Source organism: Centrocercus urophasianus, unplaced genomic scaffold (assembly GCF_019232065.1).
Source record: "Centrocercus urophasianus isolate 14NV4802_14NV808 unplaced genomic scaffold, USGS_Curo_1.0 seq_27, whole genome shotgun sequence".
Lineage (NCBI taxonomy): Eukaryota > Metazoa > Chordata > Aves > Galliformes > Phasianidae > Centrocercus > Centrocercus urophasianus.
Window position 1 is genome coordinate 9,883,039 of NW_024884833.1, and position 18,537 is coordinate 9,901,575.

The 18,537-nt window shown below is 34.0% G+C and overlaps 1 protein-coding gene across 1 annotated transcript in view; it reads left to right on the top strand.

Moving 5' to 3' along the window:
- VPS13A (vacuolar protein sorting 13 homolog A) overlaps positions 1–18,537 on the top strand; it is a 91,870-nt gene that overhangs the window by 5,368 nt on the left and 67,965 nt on the right. Inside the window, exons 3-16 of the mRNA XM_042826738.1 lie at positions 974–1,033; positions 1,262–1,342; positions 1,785–1,842; positions 3,812–3,939; positions 4,146–4,252; positions 4,566–4,737; positions 5,104–5,166; positions 8,526–8,661; positions 9,379–9,473; positions 10,249–10,391; positions 12,579–12,780; positions 12,867–12,981; positions 15,384–15,520; positions 17,868–18,000. Coding sequence (XP_042682672.1) covers positions 974–1,033; positions 1,262–1,342; positions 1,785–1,842; positions 3,812–3,939; positions 4,146–4,252; positions 4,566–4,737; positions 5,104–5,166; positions 8,526–8,661; positions 9,379–9,473; positions 10,249–10,391; positions 12,579–12,780; positions 12,867–12,981; positions 15,384–15,520; positions 17,868–18,000 — 1,630 coding nt within the window. The remainder of the gene's footprint in view (positions 1–973; positions 1,034–1,261; positions 1,343–1,784; positions 1,843–3,811; positions 3,940–4,145; positions 4,253–4,565; positions 4,738–5,103; positions 5,167–8,525; positions 8,662–9,378; positions 9,474–10,248; positions 10,392–12,578; positions 12,781–12,866; positions 12,982–15,383; positions 15,521–17,867; positions 18,001–18,537) is intronic.

Consider the following 18,537-nt stretch of genomic DNA (forward strand, 5'->3'; position numbering starts at 1 on the left):
CTGAACATGAGCCAGCAGTGCGCTCTGGCAGCTCGAAAGGCAAATGGGATCCTGGGCTCCATCAGGAGAGGGGTGGTCAGCAGGGACAGGGAGGTGAGTGTCCCTCTCTACTCGGCTCTTGTGAGGCCCCATCTGGAGTACTGTGTCCAGGTGTGGAGCCCTCAGTACAAGAAAGACATTGAGATTTTGGAAAGGGTCCAGAGGAGGGCGACTAAGATGATCAGGGGGCTGGAGCACCTCCCCTATGAGGACAGGCTGAGGGAGTTGGGCTTGTTCAGCCTGGAGAAGAGAAGGCTGCGGGGTGACCTCATTGCAGCCTATCAATACCTGAAGGGAACCTACACCCAGGAGGGGAGTAAACTCTTCAAAAGGGCTGACAACAGCAGGACTAGGGGAAATGGATCCAAGTTGAAGGAGATTTAGGTTGGATGTTAGGGGGAAGTTCTTTACAAGGAGAGTGGTTAGGCCCTGGAACGGGCTGCCCAGGGAGGTTGTGGATGCCCCGTCCTTGGATGTGTTCAAGGCCAGGTTGGACGGGGTCCTGGGCAACCTGATCTGAATGTGTATGTTTGGTGGCCCTGCTAGGCAGGGGGGTTGGAACTACATGATCCTTGAGGTCCCTTCCAACCCGGGTGATTCTGTGATCTGTGAATTCCAGTCCCTTTTTTTTCTCCTTTGAAAATGCTTCCCTATAAATAATACTAAAGGAAAACTGTTTGCAAAACTGGAATCTTTAGGTTCCTGTGTACAGCATGCCAATCACTGCATATATACATATATGTGTTTTCTCAGTAAGGAAGTCTGATTAAGAAAGTCACGGCTTGATAGTCCAAAATCAGAAGATAGTGTTGCTCCAATTGCAGAGTGTTTAATTATGATGATCGTCCTGTTTGTTCTATTTGTTTGTTCCAGTGATGATAAAATGCTGGTATTGAGTAAAGAGCAGAAAAACTATCATTACTTTTCATTTCAGACCTCAGACAAGAATTGGAATCCATGTTTACATGATGAATCTGCCAAGTTGTTCTATAAGGTACAGTATAATCTGAATGCCAAAGAAAGAACTAGGTGCGGTACAAACTAGCCACGAATTTGAATTTCTTCTACAGTAAGAAGATACAACTGCGTAGACTTTGAAATACAAAAATGTGCAATGTGCACTGAATGGTCTGAATATTCTTGTTAATCCAGACTTTGTGAAATACAAATTACATTTAAAACTTTTAGATTTATTAATATTTATATTCTGTTGTTTTTTCAGCTTGTACGACTGGATAACCTTTTTGCTTACTGGAATGTGAAATCTGAGATGTTCTATCATTATGGGTATAATGAATCGCTGGTAAGTAAAGAATGAGTGTCTGCTACTGTAGTTCATACTATGAAGAACTGAGCAGGTTTCCCTTTCTGTTCTGTTCTCATTTATGCCAATATCTTCAAGAAATGTCTTGATAATAAATGAAGCATCAGGGAAAATACTAAGCTTTATGCTTTTTATGTGATGGAAATCCAACAGTCATCTGAGAAACTTTGGGGAAAAAAAAGTCCTTTGTTGATTAGAAAAATATTTACAATAGGGGGTATTTCACTGCTCAGTGATTTAGTAGCTAAAAACAATAGTCCTCTAATATATCAATTTAGTTATGTTTAAAAATGGATGCTTATTTCAAATTGAATTGTCTTTTGGATGGATTATCTGAAACATATCAAACTGTCAATTGCTTTTATTTTCAAAAGTCTACAATGTAATAGAATTGTGACTTTTTAATTTTACTCCATTATAGGTTAGCTTGAAACAGGGAGTTGCCTGCCGCAATGTGATTCCAGTTGGTTATGATTTTGGTAAGTGCTACGTGAAGTGTTACATACTACAGGTTGAAATAAAATAATATGCATAGTTGTTTCATTTTTAGCACTTCTCAGAGGTTGCTGCTTTTTTATTCCATGCATTTGTTGTTCTTTTGTAGGAAGAACTGTGTCTTCATATTCTACTGTATTTGTACCCTTAAAAAGACTTTGATTACAGTCAAGAGTTTTTCTAACCCAGTGACATTAATCCTCATTCACATCCATTGATAATTCTTTATTTTAAGAATCAATAATGTGTGCATCTTGTAAGTCATGTTAATCAGGGGTGGTTTGAATAATTTATGGTTTTGAGATTGCTTTGTGATTTTGAGGTAACTTACCTTATGGGAAATGTACTTTTTTTTCCTTTTTTTTTTTTTTTTTTTAAATTTTTCTTAGGGTGAAAACAGTACCTACATAATTCTGAAACACCAGTTTTTTGTTTTCTTTAGTGTTACCTTATCATAAGTTGCACTGCTTTCATTATTGTTTACTTTACAAACGTGTCATTAGTTCCATTCAAACATGGTAGTTGTGTACTTTCCATATTCATTTTTATTTCTCATGTGCTTCTTTAATAAGTCTTCACAAAATAGAATGGCTTTTGAAATGGCCTTATATAGAGCAAGTAGTTTACAATAAAGAGGATTAAAAAAGGCAGCATTATTTTATTTACAGATTTTTATTTGCCTGAAGGAGGAAGCTTTTTGGGTCTGTCACAATTCATCTGCTCCTCAGTACTATTTAGTTTATTCTGTTTTCTAATTTATGATTTTCAGTTGCTAGCTTGGACTCTCTTTACAAGAAAGCAAGTGTAAATATCATCTGTTACCTAATCCTTACACAGAAGTTCAAAAAGATTAAGTGGAAAATTCCAAGATTTGGGATTTACACTCTTAAAAGCCATCAGTACCCACAGAAACACAGATATTTTAAGATTTATATCATGCCAATGTTCGGTGGCATGTGAAAATTCTGACTGTTGCATAGCAGCTCTACACTGAGACCTTGATAGGAAGGTAGTAAGTAAAAAGTTGTCTTTTGTATTTTGAACTGTAAACACAAATGTAATACCAGCAGATAGAAAGGAGGGAAAAATAAATATATCAAACTGGATACAGGGAGAAAATGAATACAAAATTTACCACAAAATACATAGAATAAAACAAAACTTCACAAAGAGTAATGAGCTTAAAGTGAAACCAAGTTAAATACGTGTAAACATTGCTTTATCTTGCAAAGATGTTTTCCACACTTATGAACTTATCAGTAGATCTAGAATGTTTTTTATGTAGATGATGTATCAGTATTTCTAATAGTAAAGGAAATTTCATTTTATAGGGATGTGAACTACATGATTTCAAGTAATACTGTTGGATCATTTTCCTGAAACAGATGGAAAAACCAAATCAAGCATAGCTTCTGAAGGCTCTAGTGAATGCTTGATATTGCCAAACTGAGGAATAACATCTATTTTCTGAGCTAATTTTAATGTATGATGTGCTTTGCTTTACTTAGCATCCACATTGATTTTTTTTCCTGTGGTTACTCAGGTTTTGATTTAGAAATGTAGAATATTTATTTATTTATTTATTAGTGTGAGTGTAACTAATCAAAGAGTCTAATGTATCAGTAACATCACACACACACACACACACAAACGAACGAAAAACCAACAAAGAGTTGTCCTTACTGTTACCTCTTGGGCAAGTCTGTTTTAAAGTGTAGTCATTAAACCAAAATGATTTATGGCTCACATCATCAGAATAAAACTGGAAAACTGAGTATAGCTTATACTGCATTTTTTTGCTGCATTGATCACGTTTTCATGTTCTGAATCAAGCATTTTCCAAGAAATGACCTACTGTAACTTGAGCTGATAGGTATTATGTATTATTTATGGGAATCTTAAAGAATTCATGTTGTTTTTATTTTTTTCCTTTCATCAACATCTGTGTTTCAGTATTCCGTCCAATTTCTGCTGAGGCCAAGCTTCTTATGAATCCTCGATCTGACATTGACTTCTCAACTCCAAAAATGGATCTAGATATAAATATAAAGGACATAGCTGTTGAATTCAATAAGCCACAGGTATATATCTATATCTATCTATCTATATTTTTTTAATTACATACGGTAGTGAAAAGGTTAGTATGTAATTTTACAATAAACATAAAGTGATGTTTTGCTTTTCTTTGCTAATTATTCTGTCATTAAGGAAATATAAGTGGTTTACATTGTTTGCAGAGAGCCAGTTAACACTCAAGTTGGACTTTTTTTGTTTTTTTATCTTTTAGTACTTCAGTGTCATGGAACTTCTTGAATCTATTGATATGATGACTCGAAATTTGCCGTATAGGAAGTACAGGCCTGATGTTCCACTGCACAACAATGCCAAGATATGGTAGGCCTCCTCATGCTTGGAAAACGATTTGTTAGTTATTTACTCATTTGAAACATAAATCCAGATATAATCTCTTATTTAAGAATGTTGGAACTCACTTCCTCCTAAAACTAAGTCCTCTGTGTTTTTTGTTGTTGTTTGCTTTAATTTTTTTTAAGATTATCATATTTAATCATTTGTTGAACCAAAGTGTAGTATTAAACAAGGGATTTCATGCTTTCACAACTAGTTATAATAAGTGGGTGTCTGCATAGCTTTAGTCATCTTTTCAGTAAGCCAATAGAAATGTAAGCTACACTTCGTTTGTCCTTAGGTGGAAATATGTTATTTACGGCATCCTTGAAGTAAATGTTCAACGTAAGCTCCAAATGTGGTCATGGGAACATATTCGGCATCATAGGAATCAAGTGAAGAACTACAAGGAGTTGTATAGAACAAAGATAATATCAAAAAAACCTAATGAAGAAATCTTAAAATCTTTAGAGGTCAGCCATTTTTTGCTAACAGCTTCATTTTAATGTTTGGTTTTTTTTTTTGAAGTAAACACGTTATGTGTTTGTAAGTACTGATTTCGAATATAACTTCAGCAACCTGACTTACAGCTTCATCAATAATTTTCTTTGTGAGTAATATCAATAAACATATGAGTTCATTTTAAATTACTAATTGCACTGAAGAAAAACATAAACTGATGTACCTTTTTTCCTCCAGGTTCATTTTGCTTTTTGAACTTGAGCAAATTACTTGAACTCTCTGAAAAGAGTAGTTTGTTGTCACTTTCTCTAAGACTGTGAGCAATGAAATCATACCAAATCAGACTGTCCAAAAATAATTTCTCTTCTCTCTTTTAGGAGTTTGAAAAGGTCCTGGATATTTTTAACATCACACTTGCAAGGCAACAAGCAGAAGTTGAGGTAAAATTTCATCATTTAATTGAGTTGGAGAACATCAACAGCATAAGATTGTGTGTATACATTAGGCAGATGCATTTTAGTTCTGGTGTTTGAATTATGCTGTATACAGTCTTTTCTTCTACTTACGTTTCACATTTGTTATTATAATACATAGTTTCAGCCTCCAATTAAGCAGAAATTAGTTTCATATATAGTTTCCCTAGAATAACTGATGAGGGGAAATTTATTCCCACAATTCTTACAGAAGATCTGTGAAATTTGGTCAAGTGATGAAAATTTAAGGTAAACTGAAAGTGGTTATGTCCATAGCTTGGAAATTTTCGGGCTTTTATTATTTTTTTTTCACTCAAACAGTCTAAACTTGATTAGTTTTATTCTTTTCCTTCCTAGTACCCTATGAATGTAGTCTTGACACCTATATACCTAGTATGTTCACATTTTGTTACTATTTTGAAAATGTTATTTTGAATATAGCTAATGCAGAATAAAACCTAAATAGATGGTTACAATGAAGTAAAATTATGTGATTTCAGAAGTAAGAAACTTGTATAACTATGTTAATATGCTCCTTAGTTCTCAACATAGTGTCTGAACATTAATCCAGAATACTGAAGTGAAATCTGCAGTTTTTCTGAAATCTGCAAAAGGGTCTTTCTTCATTGATAATCATTGTGACTAGAAACAGAACATGAAGTTCAGAATGGTTGATAATTTAAATTCACTTATTGCAGTCATTTGTTATCACAGTAGTTGAATGAGACATTTCAAATTTCTGTTTTGTAGTGTATTTAAAGTGCAGTGTGAATGCAATTGTAGAAGTAATGATGTATTGGTAGAACAAAACAGGAATCTATAAATGTGTTTCTTTTTTCTTACAATTGTTTATACATAAATCTATATTAAGGAGCAGGTATAATAATTATTCAGACTTTAACAGGGGAAGACATGGTCATGTTCCTCCTCTTCAGTTGTTTGGCTAGAGTTCTTTTCCTTAGCAGTTTTTGTTTTATTTCTCATTTAATTTTTGTCTTTTTATTATTATTATTCTTTATTTATTTATTTTAATCTTGTGCCATGGAGTTACTTTGGTTTTATTTCTTTCCTCCCGGCACTGGTGAGGTGAGGAAGATCCTGGAGAATTGCTAGTCTTTGTTCTTCCTTTTTCCCCTCTGACTTACAGCTGTGCTGGAGAAAATAAGTATGAAATTAATTCTTACAGAAGGTTATGTCATACTACACTCCTATAATGATCATGTTCCAGTCCTTAGTTTTAAGACAAGTTTCTATAGTGCTTAGGTGAGGGTTGCAAGAGAATTTATTTTTATTTCTTTGTACCTTAAGCAATGCATTTGACAGTGTTGGAGAAGTATCTTGAAAGACAAAATGGAATAGTTCAGTTGGAAGGAATCTTCAGTGATTCTCTAGACCAATGCATAAGTAATTTTCTGGAGTAATTTCCAAGTACTAAATATCAGGTTACAATGATTCTAAGTTGTGTCCTACCTCTGTTGATCTGCTGGAAGCCTTTTGTAATTACTACCAGTTAATAATAATACCTCACAAAACAGTCCCAAAAAGGATATTGCAAGAGCATAGTCTATCTCTAGATTTGTATTGTTGATGGGTAGCTTTAAGTCTACCAGGAACTTAAAGGAATATCCTTAAGTGTAGGCTGAGTAAAGCTAAATAAAAAATCCTGTTATTTGTTAAGCTTTCATGTTTCTTTTTTTTTCTTTCTTCTCCTCAACATACCTCAATTGAATTTCAAGGGCTTGAATTTTTTCATACTTTGAATTCAAGCTCCCAGGAGGCTACAATTATTGAACCATTTGAACCTCTTAGAACTTTGTAGCAATAACTTTCTATCCCATACCTTCACCTAGTTTTTAATCTTCATCACTGTGCCCTGCATAACAAAACTCAACTTCAGTAAGCCAAGCATCAACTCCAATATCAGGTATCTTGAGAAACTTTTATCCCTTCAATCTGGAGAAAATTCATAAGTGATTCCCTGAACTGAGAGTAGATGCTGATACTCTTTTTCTCTCCCTTTCTTTTAATGAGAAAATGTACCTTCCTTTAATCAGAAAATGTACCTTGTGAAGTAATCCTTCTGTAGACTGCACTGATTTGTAGACCTCTGCAAATGAAGCAAAGAAAAAAGGGAGCAGGATTTATTCAGAAAGAGTGAACTTTTTATCATGCAATTTTTTTATTTTTTTATTTATTTTTTTCGTATCTTTGCACAACTATGGTTTTCCTTGTTTCTGCTTATAGCCTTTCTTGTGTTGGTCTATGTTGCCAGCTGCAGCTTCAGACATGCCAAGAATGGCAGTTGTCCTCCAACTCATAATTCTTAGTGTCTTACAAACCTCTTATCTTGGAGGTTTGACAACTCTATTTTAAAGCTTTGTCCATTTTTTTTTTTTTTTTTTTTTTTTTTTTTTCATTAAACCACTTGCTTTCTACAACTGCTTGATAATTTGACATCCTTCATAAAAAGAACATTAGATGACTTTTCAAAGTTTTTTAGCATGTGTGTTCTTTAACTGACATTCTGCATAATTTGTCTCTTACTTTGGGTATCATATTCACTAAGTATCTTTAAAATCAAGGCTTATCTTGGGTTCATGTCTGCTACAGTTGTATCAGTTATGAAAATACTTGGCTTATGTGGTCTGCTACAAGTTTGAGAACTCCTCTGTTGTTTATGTTGCTTGATGTGCGTTTACCATCACTTATGCCAAACTTTAGGTAGTCAAATCTGGATATAGGTTTCACTTTCTCTGAGAACACAGTGTTGAAGTCATGATTGGCATCTCAGAGTATGTGTCCTAGCTGTTGAAATGATGCAACTAGAAGAAAGGAAGCTCTACTGTTGTAGCTCTACATATCAGATCTGGGATTGATTTCCTATTTTTCTCAAAATAATTATCTTATTACTCAAATAACATTGGATTTTTTTTTTTTATTTTTTTTTATTTTTTTTATTTTTTTTTACATCTCTGAAATTAAAAAAAAAAAAAAAAAAAAAAAAGATGAATTAAAATGTGGCCTGTGCTGGTTACTTCATAGCTAATGTGTGTATTTTTAATGACTCTTTTAATTGTTTCTATGCAGAGCAGAACATAAAGTTGTGGAGTGGTTCTTTGTGGCTTTTTTTATTTTATTTTTTTTTTCTTTTAGAGGAGGGAGTGAGGAGATGAGGAGTGAGAGTTAGCTGGAAAATCTTCATAAAAAACCTTTATTGTCTTAAAATTGGTTAAGTTTTGCTTATTCTGTTTGTTAATAAAAGTATTTAATTGTTATCCAAGTGAGAAGAAAGAAACATGAAGATAATTAATATGTATTCATTTCAGGCCACTAAATCTGGATGCAAAATATACAAACCAGGAACAAAACAAGATGATGAAAATTCTGGTGGCTGGTTTAGTTGGATATGGGGCTGGTCACGGGAAGATAAGGATGAACAGAAACAAGAAGTAAAGGCTTCAAGTATGTTCATTTATTGGTGTTTTTTCCTATTGTAGAGACTTAGTTATTAAAATAAGAGGCCCTTAAAAATGAAATTTCAGATTTTTTTTTAATGTTTGGCATTTACATTTTCCCTTAGACTTTTTTATTTTTTTTTTCTGATGTGATTGTTAAATGCATGTTCTAGGGTATCTTACAATTCTTTCTGTAGGACTTTCTGAAGTTTATTTCTGCTTTCTTCTTTCCCAGTTCTAGCAGTTGTCTGCACAGTGTAGTGTGTATGGGGATTTGAAGAAAGTGCTAGGAAAACAGTGTCAGTTAATGGGATGTAAGCAATTTTACTTCCATTATTTTTGTAATCTTGCTTTTTCATGCAGTGCTTTAGAGTATGACTGACTAAAATATGAAGGCATCTAGTAAATGTTCTAGAACACAGAAATTATGCCAAAAAAACATGTTTTCATTGTTAGCAAGCTAGGAAATAAAGTAGTTGAGAATAAATGTATAAAATTATTTAAAAGCTCAATGTTTTTCAAATTTAAGACTTTGCTTTAACCCTTTTTTTTTTAATTTTTTTATTTTTTTTTGCTTTTAATGTTTTTTACTCAAAAGTGTATCTTAGAACGGCCTAGGTGGATAGGGACCTTAAAAATCATCCTGCCATGGACTGGGTACCACGCAATAGTATCTGCATCTTAAAGATTCTTATACTGTGCTTAACTTCTTACAATGCAACAGGTCTTGGAGGTCTTATGACGAGTGAAGAGAAAGCTAAACTATATGCAGCAATTGGATATAGTGAAACGGCTGTGGACCCAACACTTCCAAAATCAGTAAGTCACAAATTATGTCATAAAACAATTAGTAATTTTATACTAGAAGCCAAAATCTGAAAGTGGTAAAGAATTGCTTTTAAAATTACATTTATTCAAAGTAGTTGAGTAATGTCATGTTGCTTTTAAATTTTATTACTGTTACTCTGCATAGAACACAACACCCTTAATTTGAAGAGAGTGATTGAAGAGCTTACTTAGAATATTCTGTAAAAGTTCCAAATGAAATACTGTCTAATTAAAGTAGAGTTAACTCACATAAGTAGCACAGTGTTCAAATTACAAAATATTTGGTATATTATCTTAAAATATTCAGAAATTTTTAAGGAAAGTGGATTAACTACTTCAGTGGACTCTTAAAATTAGTGAAGGTAGATGGAATAGATGAGTAGATAATGTATGAGATGATGGAAGAAACATAGTAGAGAAGAACAACTTTAAATCACTCAAAGTAATCTTAAGCCATCTTCATGTTAGATACCTTGCACAATACAGTGGATTGCTTTCCAGCTTCATCAAAAGCCCAAAATGTATTACGGGCATCTGCATTGAAGTCATAGATTTGCAAGCATAGTCTACATTTATTCTACCCTTGCATTTTCATTGTGGCTGTTTGGGAATTACCTTTGTACTGTAGTGGTGCAGGATGTTTATAGCACTGGAAAAGTAGTTTAGAATTTTATTTTGGGTGTTCGGCTCTTCATAAACTGTACTGAAATTTATATGTGTATTTTATAATTCACTGTTATAATTTATTGCTTTTCCACTCCTCTAGTATGAAGCCATGAAGTTGTCTGTAAATTTAAAAAGCATGTCAGCATCAATTAGAGAAAACAACCAAACTCCTGAGTTGGTAAAATTTTCTTTAAATGAATTGAGTACAGTATTTACGCAACGACCTGGTGCACAAGCAATAAGGTAAGCTTTCTCTATCAAGCTGGTTTTACTTCTTGTGCAGTGCTGATGATGGCTAGCAGGCATTTTAAGACTCTATAACTATTTTTTATTTCTCTTTTTCATTTTTACTTGTGCAGTTTGGGATCAGCATCATCCTGCAAACAGTGGACACAGTGAATAGTTTTTCAAAATTAACTTCTGTATTTTCAAAAGTTGTGCCAGTACAGATTTTCATCCTTATTTTCCAATCCATTGTTGTTATATACAAGCAGTCCTATTACTTTTTCTTTCTTTGATAAATATCTCACTTGCTCCTTTTGAAACTTAATCTGAACAAAGTTAGAGTTGCTTATATGGAGGAATACAACCTTGCTATTTTTATCTTCTCTAGGGTCACCTACTTGGTGGATGAAGGAAGGCAGTGGATGTATTCTTTCTGGATTTCAGTTAGGCCTTTGATATTGTCCCTCACAGCATTCTTCTTGACAGATTATCCAATTGTAAGATAAACATTCACACTTAGCTGTGTGATTAACTGCATTATGGTAGAGCTTAGAGTTGTAGTAAATGGGGCTGCATCTGGCTGGTTTGTGGTAACCAGTGGTGTTCCATAGTGCTCAATTCTAGGGTCAGTCTTATTCAATGTTTTTAACAGTGATCAGAATGGAGTGGAGTGCGTCCTTGGCAAATCTGCTGATGATACTGATCTGAGAGTTGCTCTTGACCTCCTGAAGGGATGACAGGTCTTGCAGAAGGAGCTATATAGGCTGGAACACTTAGCAGTCAGCAATGGCATGAAGTTCAACTCAGAAAGATGCCAGATGACGTACCTGGGATGAAGTAATGCCACAGATGGAGATTGGAAGATGAGAGACTGGAGAACAGCCTTGTAGAGAGGGGTCTGGAAATGCTGTTGAGAGCAGGCTCAGTGCTCCCTGGCGGCTAGCAGGGCAAATTGTATTTTAGGATGCATTACACACATCATAGCCAACCAGTCAGAAAAGGTGATTCTCCTGCTACGTTTAGTGTTGGTGCAGACTCACCTTGAGTATTGCATACTGGTTTCTGTAATACTATCATGTAAAAGGATGTTAAGGTCCTTGAATGTTTCCAGAGGAGGGCAGCAAAGCTGGTCTGGAGTACATGTTTTACAAAGAGATGCTGAAGACAGTTGAATTACCTAGTCTAGGGGAAAGGAGGCTGAGATGTGACTTCTTTTCTCCCTACAATTGCTCATGGAGTCCAGATGGGAAAGGGAGGTGCAAATTTTTGCTCCTGACAATAAAGCATACAAAACTACTCAAGGGGAAGTTCCAACTGGATGTTAGGAAACATTTAATTATTGTGAGGATGGTCAAACACCGGAACAGGTTCCCTAGTGGAGTGGTTGATGCCCATGACTATCAGTGTTGAGGAGGTATTTAGACAATGCCTTCCATAATAAGCTTTAACTTTTGGTTATCCCTGAAGTGGCCAGGTAGTTGGACTTGATAATCTTTGTATGTGCCTTCCAATTGGACTATTCTGTTTTAGCAGGCAGGAGAGTTCTTGGATTTTTAATTAATGTTTTCCATAAGAATGTTATTTTCTTGAAAAAAGGGAGAGACTATTACAATGTTAGTGGGAAACATTTTTCTTTGAGTGTTTGAAAAGTCATCTTCATCGAAGAGCTATAGGAGAGGTGGACAGAATGACTGGAAAAAAAAAAATCCCAAATATAAAAGTACTTTCTTTGAGATGATCCATGAGTAATGAAGCCTGTAATCTTGTTGGTTTTCTTTTTATTTTTCTATGCTAAAACCCTTCCTGCCTTCATCTACATCTGTTTCTTAAGTTTAAATATGTGCCATCTAATTTTTAATTCTATCTGAATTTCCATTTGCATCTCTCTTCCCTGCCCTGACACTCCTCTTCATGAAAAGTATTTGAGATGTATTTTTGGATCTCACTTCTTATTTACTCGCAGATGTTTAATCAGTGCAAAAGATAGTGAAATGAGAAACAGATATCAGATTGGTTATGTATGCTGTATCCTTAGACTACACTATTTATATCTGAGGTTAATAAAGGTGGTTTATTTATTGTTCCTTTTGTTCTGGTCTTTTTTTTTTTTTTTTCTCTCTCTTCCTTTTGGCTCATTCATTCAACTCTCATCTAACTGGACCTACCTTTTTTTTTTCCTTTTTTTTTTCTTTTTTTTTTTTCCAGATTTGAAACCAAAATAACTTCACTTGAAGTTACAGGTGTGTGCCAAGAAAACTGTACACCCTGTCTTCTGTCTTCTCGAACAGTCTATTCAGACAATAGTACTTCGCTCTTAAGCATAATGTTTGAGACTAATCCTTTGGATGAGGGGGCAGATCAGAGGCTTAGAATAGAATCACAGCCACTGGAAATTATATACGATGCGGTAAGTAAATACTTAAATAAGCTATTTATCTTGAAAAATCTTTTCTAACAGACAATTTTCAATGTATTGTTGTATTATTTTAACAGAGAACAATAAACAGCTTGGTGGATTTCTTCAGGCCCCCAAAAGATGTACATTTAGAGCAACTGACATCTGCAACTCTGATGAAGCTTGAAGAGTTTCGTGAAAAAACATCAACAGGCAAGTACTGCATTCAGTTCTGATTTGATGTTGACAAATACTAGATTTTTGAAGTGTGAATACATATATCTTTCCATATGAAGGTGCCTTCACCAACATCATAGATTTCCAACAAAATACGTGAATAGATGGAAATCTTTGATATCATTGCAAAGAATTTGCTTTAGGAATTGAAGAATTTTATGTATATAACTTCTACAACTTTCTTTGTAAAATATACCCCACACTCTGAGGTTATATTTAACATTTTTATCACTGAACCCATGCAGAATTTGAAAAAAGTTTGTAACTTCTAGCTTTTCTGTTTTCTCCATCTTTACCCATAAAGGGTAAAGACCCTTAATAGTGTCATACTTCTAGAAAGCCAATATGGAGGTACTGGTCCTCTAAAGAAACACTGAAGTTCTTTTCAGAGTTGTTGCTTTTCCACATGATTTCTTCATTCTCAGATGAATGTTGATAACAATCTGGATTAATTCAAATCACGACAAGTAAACTGTATTAATCTGTTTTTTAGTTACTCGGGATTAAAGGCCTTCCCATAGTTTCAGTTTCATCTTAACTTTAGATTTCTGAAGATCTTATTTGCTGTTCTCATCTCCATGTTGAAATATGCTTTTGAATGAGATATATGGAGTAAACTTGTTTGAGTAGAAGTATGCTTTTGAATGGGATATATGGAGTAAACTTGTTTGAGTAGAAGTATCTTAAGGTCTTTAGATTAGAGGCATATACAACTCGATGTCCATCTTTTTCTGTGGTTGGGAGAGGATGCATAGGGAAGTTTTCACATAAAAATTCATTTCAATGGAAAAAAATGCTAGGCAGGCAGGGTTGGAACCCCCCTGCTAGGCAGGGGGGTTGGAACTACGTGATCCTTGAGGTCCCTTCCAACCCGGGTGATTCTGTGATTCTGTGAAATGCATGAATTTATATCTTTTAAATGTGTAATATATTCCTATTTAAATCATATCCTTTTAAAATATGAATATTAAGTAATAATAAAGAAATTGTAAAAAACAAAACAAAACAAAAAAACAAAACTCAGGAAGCACAGTGTATATAACATGAGTCATTTTTATGTATCTAGTGTTAGGAATGACATTGAGCATCACTTCTATCTCTATTCATTATTTCTTTTTTGACTGAATATTGTGTGACAGCAGTTCTTAATTAACCAACTTATGGTTGGGTGGATCATCATACTTGTCTTTCGTAAGAGAAACTTCTCCAGTAGTACTGAATATATTGATGTCACAGGCCATTTCTGAGATTATTTTGATAGAAATTTGCTTAGATGCAATATGCTTGGCTACTCGTTACCACTGAACTCTCTGATCCTTCTATGTTTCTGTTATAATAGGCATAGCATAACTTCAGAGATGTATCCCCATCAAAGACTCTTTACAAGAATATTCCATTGCTTATGGTAGTCCAAAAGCTTGTTCTACTCTAAAACGAAAATCTTAATGGAAATTTCTAAGAACATATTGTGCATAGCTTGTAAAATCTAGACTGAGATTCAGAAAACTGCAGTGGAAGAAGATTAATCTGCAGAATACTGTGCTGTAAGGAACTGTGCTAATCTCACAGGTAGATCAGTGGTTCCTCTTCAGATGAGAGAACAGAATTTTATCATAGATATTCTGACAATTGCATCATTTTTGAACAGACTTCTTGCAAGACCTTTTACTTGCTGTTCTTCAGGATGTGGTTATGCTTGTCAGCAGAATCACTGTAAACTTCAGTATTTTAGTAGTAATAATGCTGGTAGTTTGGCCAGTTTGGTAATCTCGTTTATACCTTCTGGAATAATTTAATTTCTCAATATACAGAGCACAATGGGTTATCTCAGCAGCTGCTGAGTTGCAGTATGCTTTACAGCTCTTGTTTCATTTATGCTCATTATGAGGTTTCATCAGAATTGCATACATCATGTTGCAGCTTCTGCTTGTGTGTTAGCATTTTTTATCATCACCATGTCGGATACTTGGTACATCTTAGAAAGTTGCTTATAATTGTTGGCCCTGAAAAAACTTGAAGAGCTTCACTATCTGTAATTAAACTTGTCAATTAGATGGCTGTAGCAGTATGGTAGATGAAGGGAAACAAAAATTTTTCTTCATGCAGAAATAAGTGGTTTGCTGAAGGGGATGACAAACTATTTGTATAGAGAGTACAGGTAGGGAGAAAGTACATGCACACTTTGCTTGCAGATGGTAGATTTACACTAGCTCAGCAATCAACTACAGGCACCAGTGGTCTTATTGGAAAAAAAGAAAGTTGTGTGGTTTTCCCAGCTCAATCAAAGTGAAGCTTGAGTTTCTTTCACAGCTTCTTCTAGTTCCATGGCTTTTGGATCAATTAATTTGTTTGTATTAACTAACTGTATTATTTTTTAGGGTTGTTGTATGTTATTGAGACCCAGAAAGTTCTTGATCTCAAAATTAACCTCATGGCTTCATACATCATTGTTCCACAAAAGGGATTCTATGACTGTACTTCTAATCTACTTCTTTTGGATCTTGGTAGTCTTAAGGTATGAAGTAATTTACAAAAGATGTTTGATTTTTCTGTGACTTCTGTTTCTGGAATTTGTATTTTATTGTACTGACTAAGTAAACGTTCCTCTTATGTATGTGATTCTTGTTATGTATATGAAATTTATTTAAAACAGCTTTCTAGTCAAGACAAATTATTGAACTCTTTGGAATAGATTTTTTCAATCCACAGTAACTGCTAAAAATCTTCCGGGCTGCCTCCTTTTGGTGGCTCTACTTGAACAGAAGGGTTGGAAATATCACATCCGAAAGTCCTTTCCAACCTCATCAATTCTGTGAAAATACTCCTCCCCTGGAATGAAACTGTTTATGCTTTTGAACTACTATGTAGAAAAAGTCTAACATTTTTAAAATCTTATACTATGAAGTAGTAAACATTTTACTTACATGATTAAATATTTTATTATTAATGTAACTATCATTTCTATTACCATTACAATTACCATTATCAATTACAATTGTCTTTTTGTAGTTGAGTTTTCCTTTTGAAATAAATACAAACATACTAGCAATTTCTAAACTAACTTGATTAAAATTGGAGATGAAATATATTTGAGATGCTTTATGCAAGAGAAATATGCAAGAGGAAGTATTCAAAATGATACTTTAATACTTTAAAATCAAGGAAGACACTGCTCCTATATGTTATTCTTAGTCTTCTTACTCAGTGATCGAATAGTGTTCTTCCAGGACAGAATTCTTTTGCATGTAATATAAGTAATTTTATTCGTTTTTCATTCTAGTCTGGATAAGTATGATTCTGCTACTTAGTATTTCTTAATATTTATTTAGATTGCTTTGTGCTTTTTTTTTTTTTTTTTTTTTAATATTTTGTTCCAGAGCTTCAAATCTTCCTAAAGTGAAGTAAACTTCTTTGTCTTTGCAACAGAATGACTTTGTGAACATGGTGATTTCTGTTAGATTACTTAAGATGTTTTAGAAATTGGAATTAGTGGAAAGAAGTGCTTTGTAGATATTAAAAATAGCTCATGTTTGCAACCAGTTAACTTATTTCAGTAAGTAGTGATTTTACCAAGTGGTATGGAAGCCCTTCTGGATGCTGGTCATTGATAGACACTTTATGGCATTCACTAATTGATGTATATATGAATTGGGTGCTCGAGACACTCTATTAGACTAAATAGTGTGTGGAGTTTAATAGAACAGCCCATCTTTCTCCGCTCCAACCATAGGAAACTATTCTCACAGTGATAGCTGGAAAGTTACGTTTCAAAATGAGACAGCAGTAAACATGTCTGAATGTTTTCTAAAAAGGATGGCAGACAGAGGACACAGTGAAAACTGTTTACAATAAGGTACTGTATTAGGGTTAATAATCCTCTATTCACTTGGAGTGATAAATGCTTAATTAAGATGTAGAATGTATGTTGGATGGGTATACTTAATACGAGTCTGGTAGTTTTCTTCCCTCGGTTTTGCAGTCAAGGCCTGTCAGGCAAAATATCTCATGAAACTAAAACTGTACCTCAGTGCATTGATGTACCTAGACTTAAACGAGATTACTGGGGCAAAGATGATGTGATAATTCTGAATGTTCAATCCACAACTTTAACTGTAAAAGTAGTCATACTTCAGTAGCACTGAAAATGAAAAAGCTTTCTTAGACACTGATGTTTAAATGAATTTCACTCTTACAAACCAACCTTACCTTGAGCACTATGCAGATCTCACGAAGAGATATCAATGCAAAAGTTATTCAATATTTTAAGGATGATGACAGGCACATGTCATTGAAGATAGTGTCAGAAAGGGCACATACAAACGTAAGATACCAGGGTGATATAGCCATCCCAAAGTGGTGTCAAAGGGATATTTTCTGACATTAAAGTTAGGACACTAAACATTTTATATCAATGGCTTAAAGCCTCTTTTCTGTTTTACCTTGAATTTAACTCATATTTAACAGGATGAAGCTATGATTAAACTGAATAGGATTTTAAAGCAGATCGTTTATCTCTGATAATTAATAATATTCTACATACAGAAAAGTGAATATTTATTCTACTAATTATAAGGTGTTTGACACCTAATGCTCTGGGAAACAATTTATGTATTAAAGGAAATTAAATTCCTTCCATAAAAAATATGATATGGAACTTCATGAGGTTAATTTTCTTTCTTTCCTTGATGAGGAAATGATGTTAATATTTTTCTTTCTTTTATTTCCTGTGATATTTTTAAGACTCTGTGCTGATATAATAAGAATTTAAATTTAATCTTTTATTGTGGTAGGATCAAGTATTTCTAGAACTGTAGCTTTGAATATTTTGGTAATGATTTCTTCTTTCTGTGGCTATTTTTAAGATGAAAAGCAAAAGTCGTTCCGATATATCAGGACTTAAGGTGGGACAAAGCAGTATTGAAGATATAATGTCAAGAGCTTATGACAGTTTTGATATCCAACTCACCAGTATACAACTACTCTACAGCAAACATGGTAAGTATTCATAAAGGTAAATCTTCCTTGATAATAGTTGATATGCCTTTTTGTATTTTTAATTACAGCAATGAAGAATCTTTGGGATGTGCTTCTTTTAAACTTCGAACTTTTAAACTCATGTTCTGAGAAAGTATCATGACTTCTAGGTCTTAGATTTTAACCTAAGAACATGAATGAACCTAAGAGCATTAATAAACTTATACTAACCCCCCTATTTTTTAAATACTCCAAGGTTTCCTATTTGTTTTTGTGCATAATAAATATGTACTTTTGCTCTTATTCCAACAGTTTAATTCATTTGTGGTATTTTTCTTCAGAGCCTTTTCCTTGCTTCCCTCTAAATTAAAAGAGGAAACCATGAGTATCTATAGGTTTGATCATTGCGTGAGGGTAAAGAATGGATCAGAGTCCTTTACTGAAGGAGCCTTCTATTAGCAGTTTGGGAACTAACAATGTAGAGTGAGTCAGAACCAGAGAAATCAAAAGCATTTAATTCTTAGCCCTCTGGATCCAGAGAAGAATCTAAAGCCTGAG